The sequence below is a fragment of the Pezoporus occidentalis genome, unplaced genomic scaffold (assembly GCF_034315485.1).
Source record: "Pezoporus occidentalis ecotype Australia unplaced genomic scaffold, CSIRO_AGI_Poc_V1 ctg124, whole genome shotgun sequence".
Taxonomy (NCBI): Eukaryota; Metazoa; Chordata; class Aves; order Psittaciformes; family Psittacidae; genus Pezoporus; species Pezoporus occidentalis.
The window spans coordinates 640,777-658,441 of NW_026913038.1; the positions used below are offsets into that span (position 1 = coordinate 640,777).

General features: G+C 43.8%; 2 protein-coding genes across 3 annotated transcripts; one reads left to right on the forward strand and one right to left on the reverse strand.

The window, feature by feature from the left end:
- Positions 1-1,364: 1,364 nt before the first annotated feature.
- On the reverse strand, positions 1,365-10,219 carry SOX30 (SRY-box transcription factor 30). 2 transcript variants are annotated; one of them, XM_062607514.1, is made up of 5 exons: positions 10,090-10,219; positions 7,708-7,947; positions 5,915-6,094; positions 3,556-4,036; positions 1,365-1,801 (listed from the first exon to the last, which is right to left on the reverse strand). In XM_062607514.1, exons 1-5 carry the CDS (start codon positions 10,100-10,102, stop codon positions 1,429-1,431), a joined length of 1,287 nt encoding a protein of 428 aa, XP_062463498.1. In that variant the 5' UTR covers positions 10,103-10,219; the 3' UTR covers positions 1,365-1,428. The 2 variants fall into 2 exon arrangements, with proteins under 2 accessions (XP_062463498.1, XP_062463497.1); XM_062607513.1 differs by having other exon boundaries at positions 1,556-1,801; positions 3,556-3,741; positions 9,156-10,162.
- A 351-nt stretch (positions 10,220-10,570) lies between these two features.
- THG1L (tRNA-histidine guanylyltransferase 1 like) lies at positions 10,571-15,170 on the forward strand. Its single transcript, XM_062607515.1, is given in 6 exon segments — positions 10,571-10,802; positions 11,707-11,874; positions 12,319-12,488; positions 13,127-13,215; positions 13,829-13,936; positions 14,989-15,170. Coding segments are annotated over 6 exon segments (894 nt in total). The 5' UTR covers positions 10,571-10,605; the 3' UTR covers positions 15,151-15,170.
- Positions 15,171-17,665: the final 2,495 nt, after the last annotated feature.

Here is a 17,665-nt window from a genome sequence, read left to right on the forward strand (position 1 = left end):
GCAATCCACAAAACTTTCCAGTAGCTTTGGAGAGGAAAAGTATCTGCAAATGGATAGCCACAGGCAGTGACACACTGGGAAGCACTCTTGAATATCTTTTGACTTGTACAGCAGCAGGAGGAAAACAAACTGTTTGGAAAATCTGCATTTGATTTGTTTTTCAAGCTGGGAAGCATGTGAGGTGATTTTTCATTTAGATCATGGTAAACAGTAGAGAAAGAAGAAAAGAATTATAAGAGAGTAGAGTATGTCTCTCTCATGTCTCAAGTACCCTTTGCCCTGTTGTGAATCAGGTTTGCAGGAGGGCACACACCAAGGGACTGGCCCTGACTACAGCTCTCTTCACACACTGCAAGAAGAGAAATAACATCCAAGATACTTGGCAATTCAGGAATCTGCATTTAGGAGATAAGTTCAAAAGTGGTCTGTAAATGACCTAGAAATGGGAGCTAAAACCTTCTTCTATCAACAGAGAATTCCCCCATGGAGGGGTGCCAGAGCATGCTAAGGAATGGTTCATAGGAAGGCAGGTTTAGGTGGGTAGTTCACTGAGCTACAAGCACCAGCAAGTTCACAACAAGAAGAGGGTACAGCCATGCAGCTCTGAGGCACCTCCTTTAAACCACTGCTGGACATCCCCATATAGGAGGAAGTAAATTTGCATTATCCATGGCAAGCAGCCATTCTAGGTTCTGGTGCATTGAAATATGTCTTCTATCCTACTACATAGGGTATAAAAAGAAAAATGGGAGAAGGAGAAAGTTAGATCTAGAGAATAATCCCAGAAGCAGCTGTTTTATACCCTGAAACATACTTTGTGTAGGAATTGGTCCATTTGCCCACATGCATTCCTGCAGGCCAGATCAGCTTTCACTGAGAAGATAATTTAGGCAGAACACACATTTTCTACTATTTATAAGACTTCCCTTTTAATGGTTCATCTGCATTGCAGATACAGTGGGACCAGGGGGCTGTTCACAGCACAGTTGCAATATGTAGGGTAGACAGGATTCACTCACGCCTTCTTTACCTACAAAATGCAGCAGTTCTCAAATGAGAGGTTTTGATCTTGGACTTGGAAAACAGAGTTATGAACCCACAGAAGCAGAAAAGCATAAAAAGGCTGATACGAGACTGAAAACTTAAAATGCAAAGAACCCAGATTATATCTACTTTACATTGGCTTAGGGCTATGTTTGGAAGCATGTGGAAATTTCACCTGTACCTCTATCAACAATGCAATCCCAATGGACATAGGGGGCCTAAGCCTCAAAACGTAAACAGATCATCAGATTCTTCAAAATGACCTGCGCAGCTTGCTCAAGTGAGATGGGTTTTCCATTGAACACACTGACTGAAAAGACAATGTTGAGGAAAACATTTATTTCCCATTCTAAAATATAACTGTGGATTGTAATGTTTTAAAAATTACAATTCTTGCAACAACTTTAATTCCTCTTCCTCATCGCTGTCAGTTATACTGACTATGCGGATGCTGGAGGAACTAGATGGAGTGGCTGAGAAAAGCTCCTCCAGTCCTCCAACACCCAGCTGTGGTACGGGCCTTACAACCTGCCCCTCATTCCAGTTGCTGTGAGAGGATACTGCTTCAAGGCGCACACAGATGTGTTGGTTCTCACGTGTGCCTTCTTCTGGGTGTTCCTTGGAAGGATAGGCTCCCTCCAGAGCTGGAAACATCAATTCCTGCCTTTGGTACTTGTCTTCAGAAAAGCCAAAGCATTCAGGCACTGAGTTGGGGAAATTCGCACGGCCAAATGGGGGACGGCTGAATGAGCATGTGCTGCAATTAGAGAGATTGAAAGTTGGCTTCAGAAAGGCAGATTGCTGTTCAGCTGCGAAAAACAGAATGACACTAATGTTCTCTGCTAGCCAGCTTTCCCTGTTGAAATATTCAGAACGCATACTTCAAAACCTTGCCTAATTTAAACACTAGGGCCCATAACAAGAGTTGTGCACAAATTCTGTATCTGTGCATGTGCACCCCTTCATGCTAGATACATGCATGATGTTGCTTTGAAAACAAACTCAAACCCCAATGTATTTATGAATGAAATAACACCACAGATAAACTAGCATCTGGTCAGCCTGCAGTATGTTAACCAGTATGCCCAAAACAGCAAAAAAAAAGGCACCAAAAGTCAGTTCGTGTTATTTCTCTATGCCAAAATCTGTGACAGACATTGGGTAAAACACTGTTACTTATTTTTTGAAGCAAACTCTTGCATCTGCTACACTCTTATTAAATAGGAGGACTGACAGAGGATCCTTGTGGTTGTCAATGTTACTGTTTGGAGAATGTACAGTTATAAACAGCGTAGATGTTCTAAAGATGTTGGTACAATGTCTGTTGAGGCCTAGGGGAAATGATACATCTTTCCAGTCTAATCTTTAAATTCTTAGTGCAAAAATCTGCATACATGCATTTGCACTGTCAGGGCTACTCATAAATTATGAGTCTTGTATGCGAGAAATGTGTTTATAGGAATGTGAAATTATGAATCATTGTATTAGAAAGATCCTGGTATAAGCAAAGCTGGCAGCCTTCTGAAGCCTGCTAATGTGTGAACTCAGAGCAGTCTTTTATGGTACAAGAACACTCCTCTCCTTCAGAGGCTTCACAAAACTGTAATTCCAGAGACCAAGGGCTAAGCAAAGTTCATCTTGAGCAATTTTGGGAATATGTGTCCTGTATTTCTTTAAAGGACATCTTGTATTTCCAATGTCTTTAAGGTTTGATAGGTCATCAGCCTTAATTTCTGACTGGGTAACTTACTGCTCTAGGAAAATACTGGTTGCTGCTATTAGTATGAATGAGCAGTGTATAAACAGGCATAACTTCAGTCTAATTGTCATAATAATTTGTTATGTTTGATATTGCATAGTCCTGAAATAAAAATGATGCCTTACAAAGAATAAGCACCAGTAGGCCATCAGTCGACTTGTGTTGGAGCAGCACACCTGCTGCTGGGAGGGCATTGGTGCCTTCTGATCATGCTTAGCTTAGGAAATACCCACAGAATATTACATGTGTTAGCTTGTAAATTCTCAGATTAGGTGATTTCTGACTAACTGCCCAGAGACTTGAAAATAAAAAAAAACCAAACAGGTATTACTACTTATATAAGAATTCTGGAGATATTTCCCACCAGGCTGGGATTCAGAAATATTGGTAGTTATGCCAGCCCCAATGATAGTACCAGGAGACATCTCACACACCTACTGTAATTCTATCTGATCAGTTTCTAAATATAGGTACACTACCTAATGCTTTTCAGTGGAAATCAACTGCACTTAGATGCATAAAGTGGAAAGCAGATACTTCTATTTACTGTGGGTCCGTCAGTGCCGATTACTGCAACAGTACTATGGAGCCTTCAGGAACTGGGCATAAATTACGAGCAGCCTCCCACCACACAGGAGGGATAGGAAACTAAGAGCACCTTTCCTGCTGAAGGCACCATCTGCTTTCTCTAAGTCAAAAGACTGCCTTTTAGTATTTGTTCTTACTGGTATTGTAGTGAAAGGTTTCATTACCTTGATGGGAAATAGTGAGGTCCAGGTACAATGCAAGAGTGGCAAAATGGAAACCGAAGAGGTACTCCAAACAGACCAGCTGGCTGAGCAATGTCATAGACATGTGAGTGGAGAAAAGGGGTAGCCTGGGGAAGAGGTAAACCTCTAGGGAAAATAGAAACTCCTGGGTACTCCCTGGGGGGCTCACTATTAGAGGCAGAAAATCTGCCATTAGTGTTGGCTATGTTACTTGGGTTTCCACTGAAGCTCTCAATAAAAACTGGTGCAGATGTCTTCAGAGAGCAATTGAGCCCAGATGACGCATCAAGAGCTTCTGTCTTAGCAGGTTGAGCAAAGCGCTGTGGTGAAATTACAGGGGGCAGGGGCAGGGCTGGAGCTGGAACAGCCACTGATGCAGTGTTTGCACTAGTAGTCTGGAAAAGAGTAATTGGACCAGCAGGTTGAATGGAAGAAGCTGGCAGACGTATGGCCGGAGGCTCACCTTTAGGAAACAGAACAGTTATTTATCAGACATGAACAGAGGAAGTAATTTCACAAACGGCAGTATAGCAAACCACAGGCAGAGCCAGATCCATTTTCCCCAAAACACGTCCTAGCATTACTTTGTTGCAACTCACTGTCATACGCTACTTGGAGCTCAGACAAGCCAACCTTTCACAGAAACCCAAGGGTGAAAGAAGGAATTGGTTAGTGAGTGTTGAGGATATGAGGCTGGTGAGGTCTCTGTCATGTCCTGATATGGTCACAGAATGGGACTGGAGTGTGTTTTTAGTGTCTGAAGCACAGAAACCTCCCAGATCTACTTGCTTCCTTTGAGTGAGCCAAATTCCTAACAAATATTTGTGGTGCCAAAGCAGCAATGAGAAGCAAAAGCAACAGTTAAAACACCCTACTCTCCAATATGCTTGCTTTCTTGTTTCACCAGCACAGTACCCACTAGCCAATTTCACTTTTAAATGTTTTGCAGTACACTTGAATGTACACTTTCAAATCACACCTCCTGTCAACAGAGCTGCCTTTATACAAAAGATTGCAAAACACATTGTATACTTATTTTCAAAGCCCACTACCTAGTTTAAGAGTCTAAATTCCAAGTCAACAGGACTTAGATGCATCTAGATCTTTACAGCTTGTATTTAAGAATAATTTCAATCACAATAGGATAGTAAACTCTGGAATGATACATAGTAGCATCGGAGGACAGCATAACGTTGTAAAATATACCAGGGTAAGAAAATTAGTACTTTATTCAGTCAAATTTACAGAAGAGTTTGAGAACGGATCACATCATTAACTCAGAACTTCACCTAAACAAATCTGAGTGTTCTCTTTTACATCTCTGAATATTACCACACAGTGTAAACAGGCATTTCATTTTCTTGTCTCATCGTAAAGGGAGCAGCCCTTGTCAGTATGCTTAAAAATGCCATTAAGCTATTGGTTGCTGAAATCCACTATTCATATACTGAGCCAGACTTCCTACACTACAAAATGAGCAGGTCAGCTATTACACAGGACTGTTGGCTCTCATACTATATCCTATTTCACTGCCCATATTGATGTCTTATCAAAATCCTTCCAGGCTAGGTGCAATTTTTCAATATATTCCTTCTCTAATTCTATTTTTGTTTGTATAAAGCTGAGCTCAAACTGTGAGCATGTGCAAGTCCATAACACCTACATGCAGAACTGGTGTGCCTAGATAGCTAAGTAACTTGCTCATGGAAAACGTACCAATGAAAACTTTCTTTTTCAGATTTAGTGACTGCTTTATCATTTCAGCACACACCTTACTAACACCCTACTAGCATCCTTTTGGATGTCCTTGTTGACAGTTCTGTCTGCTCTCTCTTGTAAGCAGCCTAAGTTGCGGAGCATTTGCTCTAGAGCAATGTTGCCCTCACTATGAAGAAACATTAAAACCAGGGTGGAGGTGCCATGGACTGAGCTAATGGGCTGTTTTAGAAGTGGTAGGACAGGGTTGAGCACTAGTGCAGTTAGAGCTGCTGAGGTAAGACATGTGAGGTAGAGACAGGACAAGAAAAGGAAACAGCTGTAGCTTGACAGAAAGCAAGTGTTGAGTAACAGATATCCAAAAAGACTGAGAGGGAGGGAACCAGAGCTACAAATACAATAGCAGTGATCTGTGGGCAATGAAAAAGCCAGAAGGATTTAAAAGGCTGAGGAAACAGTAGGTAGAGATGGGGAGATGGAGACGCAGTGCAGAGGACTGATAGAACTAGTGGTGTCAAGAAAGACCAAGAAATTGTTTTAAGTACATCTACACTACTACATACATAACTTTTATTACAATAGGTAAATTCTGAATTTTTAAAATCATTCACTACTGAAAACTCACAGACTGGATATCCAATGCTGTTCTTAACATTGGGGATGACAACAGAGTAAGCAGGTGACTGGATGGGACAAATGCCAGCTGGATTTGTAGTGATGACACTCTGAGAAACACCGGGAAATATAGCAGAGACAGGCAGTGCAAAACGCTTCCTTTTGCTTGGTCGTGGTTGATAAACCCAATCTGTCAGAGATGAAAAAAGACACAGATGTCCCATTTTTTTGATGGTCTCATTCTTTACATGAAGTTATGGGATCTGCAATTCTAAAATATATAAAAAAAGAAAGAGTCCCAAAGTGTCTCCTATAGTCAATGGCAATACCCCATTTGTTTCAGTGACCCAGCAAATGGGCATTTTATCAGAGGTGGAAATAAAATTGACATATTTGGGCATTGGCTTTATATTACTAAATAGTAACTGTGAGACAAAGAAAAGCAGAACAATGGAGAGTGACATGGCCTTGCTGAGGGAAGCACGTTAAGGAGAACATGATACTGTATTACGGGCTTTTGGTGTGAAAATAAACTATGACTGTATCTGAGACATTGGGAAAGATTCTTCACTATGAGGGTGATGAGGCACTGGAACAGGTTTCCCAGAGAAATTGTGGATTCCCCATTCCTGGAAATGTTCAAGGTGAGGTTGGACAAGGGTTTGAGCAACCTGGTCTAGTGAAAGGTGTCCCTGCCTGTGCCAGGGGGTTGGAACTAGATGATCCTTAAGGTCTTTTCCAACCCACACCGTTCTGTGATTCTATTAAAAATGTAGATCTCTCCTGATTGCTTCATTAACCCATTAAGTCTCACACATACCTGCAGTTTACAAGAGACAGTGGAAAATATGACATATTAGGAACCCTGTACAGATTTTGGAGGAGTACATTTGGCTTTACCTTACAAGATTAACCAAACACTAAGTGATGTATATTATGTATATATATGAGATGTATATTATGTATATATATGTATATATGAGAGATGTATATTATGAATTTACACTGAGCAGCTTGGGTTCTTGCATAGTCTAACCCTTAATGCCACTTTAAAGAAGCCCTTTTTTCTTTTGAAGGGTGCAATGAGAAGGGGATGAGAGAGACTTTTATCTTTTCCTTGTTTATGACAGATTAGTCAGATGTTATCTGCCCAGATTAGCCATAATCATGAACTAGCAGGATTAAGACAACAGAGAGAGAAAGGATCACAACACTTGGTATCTCAACAGCTTTTAAAAAGAGTGTTCAAAGTACTTTTGCTGTTTTACTGAACTGCAGCATTACGGAGAAAGGGATTTGTGAAGGGTACAAATTTTTAACCTTTTTGATGAAAGGTTGAGAAACAACATCTTCCACACCATTATTTGGGAATCCCAAGTCTACACATGGAAGAATCCCACAGAATATACAATGCTGTTTGTGCTTCCTGTGGCATTTCCTTTTCCTGCTTTTAAGGAATGGATGCATGTGTCACCACAGGCCACCTGGGCAACTCTTTCTGGAGGACATGAAATGATGCAGCAGGCCATGCTCACAATAAACTCACTATCTGGCTATTAGACTACTAAAACATTCAGGAAAGCTGCTGTAGCTGTGGTTAGAGGCTATGAAGGGTGAAACATCATTTTGGATGCTGTAAAGAATTAATGTGCTTTCATGCACTAGAAAGCTGACATGAGGACTGCATGTTTGAAACTTTTGTCATCATTTTCTATTACTTGCTCTAATGAAAGAGATACACTTCTCAAAATATCTCGCACTTCTGAAGCATTCAGGTAAATAAAAGACTTGTTACTTGTTTACCAGGAAATTCCTCTCTGTGCCTTTGTTTTATTTTATGAGCTTCATCATAATAGGGCTGCTTCTGCTCTTCAGTCAGTTTGCTCCACTCCAATCCAAGCTGAACACTGATATCTGCATTGTTGGCAGTTGGGTTAGCTTTTGCTAGGACGGGGCGATGAATCCTTGCCCATACCATAAATGCATTCATTGGACGCTTCACGTGGCCATTTTTGTCCTTGCTAAATGGAGTGTCTGGCATACCTGTGCAACAGAATAAGGAAAGAGGATCATCTGCCATGCAATATATGCATACAGGTTACATTCAATAGTGCATAAAGAGGATATTTGGCACCAACCAGAAGAATCACTGGAGCTTTGGAATACATAAAGCTCAATGCATATTTGGAGAGCAGTTCCTAGAAAAATAACTAAGGGTAAGGGAGTGCTCTTCACTGACCTCCACTGAACCACTGCCCAAGGAATCACTTACCTGGCTTTTGTTAAATAGTATTAAATAAAAAGACAGAAAAAGCCCAAAAGCAGCATACGGGACTGCAAACACCCTGCTTTGGGTTTCATTTGGCTAGATTGTTTTGTTATGAATTTGTAAACTAAACATTGTATAGTGCAGATCATGTCACTGCAAATTTGCCTTCTCCGCTAGACCTACATACCCAAAACCCTAGGGAAGCAGGGACCAGATATAATGGTGATACAGCAGCTTAGTCCCACACCTGTGGAGTCCCTGGCTTCTCAGCTGAGATTGTTCCCAGTTTGGGTTTTTGGCTGTTGATTTCCCTCTCTCTTTTCTCTGATTTGGACTCATTTTGCTGGAGGAACCTGCATTACCCAATGACTGTTACATGACACCCAGCTTGGCTCTTTGTAAACACAGACTGCATTTAGATTGGTTTGGTGTCATGATGAGCCCCCCAGATGCCTCACAACTGATCCCTGAGCAAGTGATGTCCTCTCTGAAAATGGTTTTAAAATGAGCTCTTCTACATTATCAATAAAGGGGAAAAGTCTTCTATTCTTTCAGACCTCACTTTTAAGTCATTAATTTTGAAAACCTAGTTTTGAAAACCTAGTTATCTTTAAAAAAAAATAAATCTAATGCAGGTATTTCAAATGTTCCTCATTCATCATGTGCAAGTTTTCTGAGCGAGGTGTATGAATGCTTCACAGCTTTCAAAATCAAGCAGACTCCTGACCTTAAAACCTGCAATCACATCTCAGTGCAATTCTGAACACTGTTATAATGGGTTTAATGTAATCAGGGAGTAAGTGGACAAAGCTGCAGTGAGTTTAACAAACATGCTCCCACATGTTTATTACATCTCACACTGAAGAAGAGAGCTGTACAAACTCCACTCTATCCAAAGGGACGCTTCTCTCCAGTTACGTTCTCCTATCTGATTACCTGTGTGCCACTTACAGAACCCTTGCAAGCTCTCTTAATATAATACCTGCATCGGCGGGGAGTACTGTGAAGGGAATGTTTTTGGTTTCGATCTTTACAGAAGGCTCCAGTAAAGACTGCGTTTTAAGTGGCACTTTTTTCACCGGCACTTTAGGCATGTGGAGCAGGCCTGATGGCAGAGGGCCTTGGATCTGGATGCGGGTCCCAGGAGGCAAAGGGTGAACCACAACCGGGATCTTCATATCTTCAGAGAGGAACCCAAAACCTTTACGTAGCTGCACCTTGCCGTCATCAATGCTGGTACAAACAGGCCCACACAGGGCTCCAGCAGGAGCAGGAAGAGGCCCACAAAGGGATCCAGCGGGAGCAGGAAGAGGCCCACACAGGGATCCAGTGGAAGTAGGAAGAGGCCCACACAGGGATCCAGTGGGAACAGGAACTGGCCCGCACAGGGATCCAGTGGAAGCAGGAAGAGGCCCACACAGGGATCCAGTGGGAATAGGAACAGAAACACACAGGGATCCAGTGGAAGCAGGAAGAGGGCCACAAAGGGATCCAGTGGGAACAGGAAGAGGCCCACATAGGGATCCAGTGGGAACAGGAACTGGCCCACACAGGGATCCAGCGGAAGCAGAAACTGGCCCACATAGGGATCCAGTGGGAACAGGAATTGGTCCACACAGGGATCGAGTGGGAACAGGAACTGGCCCACACAGGGATCCAGTAGGAGCAGGAACTGGCCCACACAGGGATCCAGCCAGAGCAGGAACTGGCCCACACAGGGATCCAGTAGGAGCAGAAACTGGCCCATACAGGGATCCAGCCAGAGCATTGGCAGGCCCACAGAAAGATCCAGCCAGAGCATCATCCTTTCCCACCTTCACCCCAAAGGCCTCAAAGGCCACACCAGGCATCTCCACTTTGACAGCACCGTCTCTCCAGGGCTCCTTCCCATTCCCCCACTTCTCCAGCACCTTCACCTCCTTCTGGCATTCACCGCCAAACACTTCATGGTCCCTTTCTCTCTTGATGGCACCGCAAGCCTCTTCACCCACTTCCTGAACCTGGGAGCACCCGAACCCTGCCCCTGACTCTCTGCCATCCCCGCAGTAGCCCTGGCCATTGCCCGGCTCCACACCGGGCTCCTCCACTTTGATGTGCAGCACCCCGAGGGCACCCTTGCTGTCCTCCGGTGGCCGGAGGTGGCGGGATGCCGCCGGGGGCCGCCGGGGGCCGCTGCGGGGGACCGGACGCTGCCGCCGGCCCCTCTCCATCCCAAGGCCGCCCCTTAGGGCGCCCGCGGCCGTTGATGCCAAAGCTCGCCGCGCCCTCCCGCCAACGCCCACCAACGGGCGCGCCTCGAGGACCGTTGGCGGAGGCTCCGCCGCCGGTCACGCCCCGGGACGAGGCTGTAACCATAGAGAGGTCCGCCGAGACGCACAGAGCGGCTCCCCCGAGGGAGGGGTGTTCACCCCGCTTCCGTTTCCGCTCTGGTCATGCTGGGCTGCGGGCGGGCCGCTGGAGCTAAGGCGGCCGGGAGCGGGTGGTGGGTGCGCAGCTTGCGCGGCCGCTGCCGCCGCCTCCTGTCCATGGCGAAAAGCAAGTTCGAGTACGTGCGGGACTTCGAGGCGGACGATACGTGTCTGCCCAACTGCTGGATAGTGGTGCGGCTGGACGGCCGCAACTTCCACAGGTGAGGGCGGGCGGGCAGCTCATGGCCGGGGCGCTTCTGGCGGTGTGGTCGCTCTGGCGGCGCCTCAGCGAGTGGAGTGGGGGGGACGGGTCCGGGGTACGGAGGCGCGAAGCCCTGGAGGCGCTGGGATGCTGGCTGTGAGTGCTGGGCCGAGAAACGGCCCCTGGCTGCCGCCATGCGGGAGCCTTGGCAACTCCCTGCCCGGCCTGGGCGGGTTCCGCAGGGTTAACAACTCCTCCTTTCCCCTCACCCCCAGAGTGAGGCCTTAGCTCTGCCTCTCCGATTGCTACCGGTGCTTTGCCTCCGAGGGCCATGGTTTGATTCATAACGGTGCCTTCGGCAGCGTGGTAGGGAAACGGTTATACCAGTGTCTGAGGGGAGCAGCAGTTGCTGGGGGAAGGCTAGCAACTGGTGTACAGCGTGTTTTATTTGTGTTTGGTGTCGGTGTCTGTGCGGCGTTCATCTTTTCTGGTGATCAATAGAACGCAGTTCTCAAGTGCTAGATGATGTATCCGTTGCTGGGGATTTGGTCTCTGGGTTTGTCACAGAGTTCTGGTAAAGCTGTCAAGTTTTAAGAAGTAAATGATAATGTTGCCTGTATTGGATAGAGTGTAAAAGGCAGCATGGGAGAAAGTGAGTTTATATTTGTCACCTTTTCCAAGTAAAATACAGAACCCAGTGGTGCAAGACTGGTTAGGCTGAGATAGTGATGGGAAAGAGAATGGGTTCTTCAGAGTGTGCAAAAAGGTTTTTTGTTATTGCTTTTCATACCTGGAGCAAATTCTCTGTATTGCCAGGTTGCTGGAAATCAATATTGATAGAAGGCAAATGTGAGGAAACTAAAAGGGTTGTCATTTTTAGTGGCTTCTTAAGGGGTTCTTATTCAACCATTTTTGCTTTGAAGGTTTTCTGAGCAGCATGAGTGCAAAAATTCAGATGATGCCTGTGCTCTTCATCTGGTGACCAGGTGTGCCCGGGCAGTGATGGAAGATATTGCTGCTGCTTCGGGCCAGAGTGATGAATACAGTTTTGTCTTCCAATAGAAGAGTAGGTGGTTTAAACGAAGAGCAAGGTAAAAGCTGCTTTGATACTACATCCCTAAACCTCTAGTTCTTTAGGTTTGCCTTTATCTACATGCAGAAGTTAAGAGTTAGGCTGTGTTTGGGTGCATATGCTCTATTTAATTCAGGTTCTTCATGTGAAGGCTTTGTTCATGATCTTTCAGGAAAACACGTTCAGTGATACAGGGATTTAAAACCAGAATTGCTGATAGAAACATCTGAAACAAACATTGACAGAATAACCATTCTTTTAACCAAATGTTACCTTTTCCAAACTTCCTTGATTCTCAGGATTTCCTGTTCTCCAAAAGACTCTGTCGTTGCTGATCAGTTGGGCCATTACTTAAGCAATGCTGCTGCCCACCAGGATGATAGGTACTTATACCTCAGATAATCACAGCTACAAATCACATTGAGGTATTTCTTTCTTTTCCCTTTTGCTTTGTGTTTGCAAGCAAGTTCATGACTCGTGTGGTCTCCCAGTTTGCCTGAAGTTATGTTTTCTATTGGGAGGATTACTTCAAGGAGCAGCAACTTCTGTACCCACCAGGATTTGGTGCCCGAACTGTGTTGTATCCCAGCCACCAGAATTTAAAGAACTATCTCTGCTGGAGACAAGCAGATTGTAAGTGTTTCTAGAAAACAGATTTGTGCAGTGGAGTCGTCTTCGTCTCTGAATAGAAATGCCTTTATTGCCAGTGTGTATAGGTATCAGTGAAGGATCATTTTGGGCTTTGTATGGGTACAGAAATACTGGCTGGAATTTTGAGCCTTCAGGTTACAACCATATTTGTTGCATGCTGGGAGTGAGTTCAGCACAAGAAATATTTTAAATATTAATAGAATGAATTTACTACTTTTTATGTCCCAAGTTTGTTTAGCATGGGGAATCTTGAAGGGATGTGGATGTTCAATCAGTGCTGTATATTCCACACCAGAACACACCATTGGATTTATTTCCTAGGCATTTGTTGGTGCCTAATCCCTATTGCTCAGATGAAGACAACTTGCATTGCACAGAAACACCCTTCACTCTCTGCTCTCCAATTTCAGAATTACAAAGAAATGTGTCTTCTAGTCATTCTCATGATACGCAGTACCTTAAGAGTTAATCAGAAAGATCATATCATCTCTAGCAACTGGTATTATTAATTCTGTTTTATTCTTGGCTGTTTCTTGAGTACAACTCTGAAACTAAAGCTGTTTTTTCTGAGTAGTCACTTAGATCTTATAACTAGTCTTTGTCTCTCTTTTTTTCTGTAGGCTGTATCAATAACCTTTATAATACAGTGTTATGGGTGCTTGTACAGGCAAATGGTTTGACACCAGTGCAAGCACAGGATAGACTGCAGGTAAGAGTCTTTTTAGATCATGTGTTTTCCAGCTACAGAGAAAATCCTAAGATTTGTAAAGCTGGACTTGCCTACCCAGCAGGCGTGGCTGGATTGTCTGTTCTCACAATAATAATTTTGTGGATGTTGATTCAACGACTTCCTCACTTGTACAGGTGCTGACGTGATTAGAAAACACTGGGTTTTTGGCTGTAGGATTTTAATCCTTCAGTAGCATGCTCAGAAACCATAGAAATGTCATATAAACATCCAGTATATGTGTGCATGAAGTACTCTGGCAGGATTCAGCTAGTATGGATCCCCAGTCCCTTCTGTAGGATTTTGCCTCAACGTGCAGGCTCGAGCAGATCATTTTCTCCTGGAGTCTGTTGACTTTTATCGGCTTGTCTGGAAAATGGAATCACGCAGACAACAAAACCTTCTCTGTATTAACATCCTCGTTTGGCAGTTGGAAGGAATTCCTCTGTTGGAAGAGGTAGTTAAACCCTGTGACTTAAAGGTGAAAATCTGCCTGAATGTCAGTCTTGCATCCAGTGTTCACCCTTTTTCTACCCTAGAGATTCAGTTTGTTTGGTTTTCTCTAAGAGTGTTTTCTGTTTTCGGTTCTTCCCAGGGGACTTTGGCTGGAGATGAGAATGAAATACTCTTTTCTGCATTCAACATCAACTACAACAACAAACCTCTGATGTACAGAGAAGGAGCTGCCTTAGTATGGCAAAAGGTAAACAGCTGTATTACCACTTGCTTCACGCTCAGGGTTTTAGTAGGGACACTATGGCAGATAAGCTGTGCTGTAAGGTGACCAGCTATATCCCAAATATATGTCTATGTATTTAACATATTCCTATGTATTAACTAACCATATTTACCTTGTAATGATGTGTGAGTATCTTATTATTTTGGAGATATTTTTGAGAGATGTGTCTCTATGAGCACAGTATAAAAACTGGTGTTTGAAGTGTGACTTAGGTACAAATTATGACTGTTGAGCTAACCCATGTATCCATGGCTGAGGGGTGTTGGACTAGATGATCTGCAGAGGTCCCTTAGAGCATTATTGATTCTGTGAATTACACAAGTCTGATGTTTTTGCTAGACAAACCTGCTTTGTTTAATGAATTGTACCCTTGGTCTGTTAATGTTAGCAGCTTTGAAAATGCAGAAAGCATTCTGCTTCCTGAAAAACTCCATTTCAGTGACTATTGACATTTTGATGTGATAATTGTTGGGGCCTGTGTCGGGCCCTTCACAGGAATAGATCCCAGGTATTTCCACTGCAAAGGAATTATGACCTTCTGGCCTACTGTTTCTTTGTTTGGCCTACTATTACTTTGTTTGACCTAATTGGAATAGATAGAGGCTTCCACCTGGAAATCCGTTCACACACACACAGTATCACACAGTATGCTAGAGATTCCACTTGTTCCTGCCGGAGCAGGAACATATAATTTACACAGGAATGTTCCAGGCGGGTTTTGGTAATGACATTTGCATGATTTCCCATTTGCTTTATATAATTCCAAATTAAATACTGTGTTTTATTCGGGAACATTTGGAATCAGGTGACTTTGCAGGTCATTTCTTCAAGCCATGTGATGATGACATGCAGTTTCAGCTGCTCATGGTTGAACTGAGAATAGGCTTTCTTTCAAAAGATGCTATGTAGTGTGCTATAGGGTTGACAGTTGCTTTTTTTGTAGCTTTGGTTCTTGTCCATTTGTGAATTTCCTCTGGAGTCTTTCCTGTCTGCTAATGTGTCAACTGTATTTTCAGGTTAATGAAGTCATGACTAAGAAAATGAAACTGCCAAGGGAAGCAGAAGAAAAGGAAGTTGAAGTGACTCGGACTAGGACTAAAGTTGTTCCTCTGCACTGTGACATTATCGGGGACCAGTTCTGGGAGGAATACCCTGAGATTCTGGCTGAGGATAGTTGATATCTCTGAGTATCACTGATGTCTGACGTACAAGGATATGCCCAGATGGAGAGCTAAAATCCTAGTAGATTTTGAATGTTAAGGAATCATAATTGAAGACTGCTCCTTTCTTGAACCATGCGTATTTGTAGAAAAAGTGTACAGAAATGCCCTGCATTTCTATAGCATTTAAATGAAGTGTTTTACTGAACTGCCAAACTATAAAAAGGTTTGTGTATTTGAACAGCTCAAAGCAGAGGAGAAAATAATGCGTTTTTTTTTGTTTGTTTGTTTGTTTCAACTGCGATGGGCCAGAATAGGATCACAGAACAGTTTGGGTTGGAAGGGGCCTTAAAGATCATTGGCCTGGGTTCAGCTGTAGCAGTCATTTTTCTCTTTAGTAGTTGGTGCAGTGCTGTGTTTTTGGCTTTAGCCTGAGGACAGTGCTGTTAGCACCAGCTGAAGACTTTGGTGAGTCAAGTAACATTTACTCCGATCAAGGACTTTTCAGTCTTTTTCTCTGCCAGTGAGGAGGGGCAGGAGAAGCCAGGAGGAAACGGAGACAGGACACCTGACCCAAACTAGCCAAAGGGTTATGCTGTAGCACAGCATGTCATGCCCAGGATATAAACTGGACAGAGCTACCTGGAACGCCCAGATCGCTGCCAGGTTGGGCTGGGTGTCGGTTGACGGAAGGTGGGTGATTGTACTCTCACCCCTTGTTATTTCCCTTATCATTATTGTTACTGGTGGCAGCAGTAGTGGTTTTGTGTTATACCTTAGTTACGGGACTGTTCTTATCTCAACCCTACTGGCTGAGCTTAAACCATGCCAGTTCTTCTTGCCGGGTGTGCTGGTGCACGCCTGTAGTTTCATCTACTAATGTAGATGACATTATTATTATTATTACTAATGTATTATTATTACTAATGTAATCCATACATAGCCTCATGAATATGTATACATGCCCAGGGACTATATAAGGATGTCTCCTGTAGCCATACGGGGACATCCCCCATGTCTCCTGGTGCCGCAATCAAGACTACCCGCTTGTCAACTTGAAAACTCTCTTGGCAAATTTGTGCCTGGACTTTTCTCCAATGGCTTGTGTAGCAAGGCGGGGACACACGCTAGGAGGAGCCCTCCGCCGTGTCTCCTTGGAAACTTTGTTGGCGAGTTTGGTCCCATCCAACCTGGCCTTGAACGCTGGCAGGGATGGGGCAGAATACTTCAACTGGCATTTAGTATTGAATTTCAAGGCTCATGTGTTTAATCAGATCAGTGCTAAGCTGTTTGCCTGCTCTGATCCTCACACAAAGGGAGTAGCCCAGCAGTTTTTTGTGATTTTCAAAGCTTTTGTCAAATGCACAGGTTTTTTATACTTTTGAAAAATAAAAATAATAATTTCTTCCCTGTTGTGTTTATTACTGGGCCTTTATTTTCCCGAGAATTTTACTAGTAATGGGTGAAAGTTCCGGAGAGGGGAATTAATAGTCAAGGTATGGTAGAGATTTGAAGTCTGTTAGGCCATGGGCAGTACACACTGTGTTCTCCTCTTCTGTGCCCGGCAGCAGAGTTGGTGTGTGTCTCCTGCTGGGCAGCAGAGTGAAAAGTGGTACCACTGGAAATTCTGGTGCCTGCAAAGAGGCCGCTGACCCAAATTCGTACTGCTGTCTTCTGATTTTCCTGGGGATGGCACAGACAGTGCTCCTGATAGTACAGGTTAGAGGCAAAACAATCAATTAATTAATCAAACAGTTAAATCCATACAACCTCTCTGAGCCGAGATAGTTCTGCCAAGGTAAAGGGGCTTGTCCCAGTGCAGCTGGGATTGGAGAGAAACAACCTATTTCAGTATAGAAATACAACTGTAATGATAGAACAGGTATTTATAAGGATATTACTGCTAGAACAGCAATCGGGCATGCTGCTGCTAAGGGAGAGACAGGAGTTGGGACTGGCTATAAAACTGGAAGCAAAGGCTAAGGTGTGACTGAATTAGTTACCCATGAATTTGTACAGCAGCCTGCTCTCTGTTTCCTTTTTTCTTCCCCCAGGAAGAACTTACACATTTAAGGCAATGTGTATTTGGGTTTGGTTTTGTTTTTTAAAAGCCACCCACCAGGTGCTGATGTAAACTACACCTTTGTAGGTTCTTCCTGAGATTAAACAATGAGCCAATGTGCTCCTGATAGCACAGGGCTTCCCTTTCACCGCTGTGTTGTTTAACATGAAGCAGACCCAGTGGGAGAATGGGGATAGAATTTCCTTTGGAGAATGGGCTGTGTAATTCCCAGGAAGAGGATATGAGGGATTATGAGAGGATGATTCCAGATGAGTCATTGCACTCACCATTGACCCTTAAGCCCTTCCTGTTTGCATGTTGGTTTGGGGTTTACTTTCCTTTGAGATGCTGTGTGTTGCTATCTGTTGCCTGACTTGGGACGTTACATCTAAAGCAACTGTTCCAGAGGTGGTAACAGCTGGATTTTGAAGTCAAAGTTTTAGATTAAGAAATTTGGCAACCATGATTCAT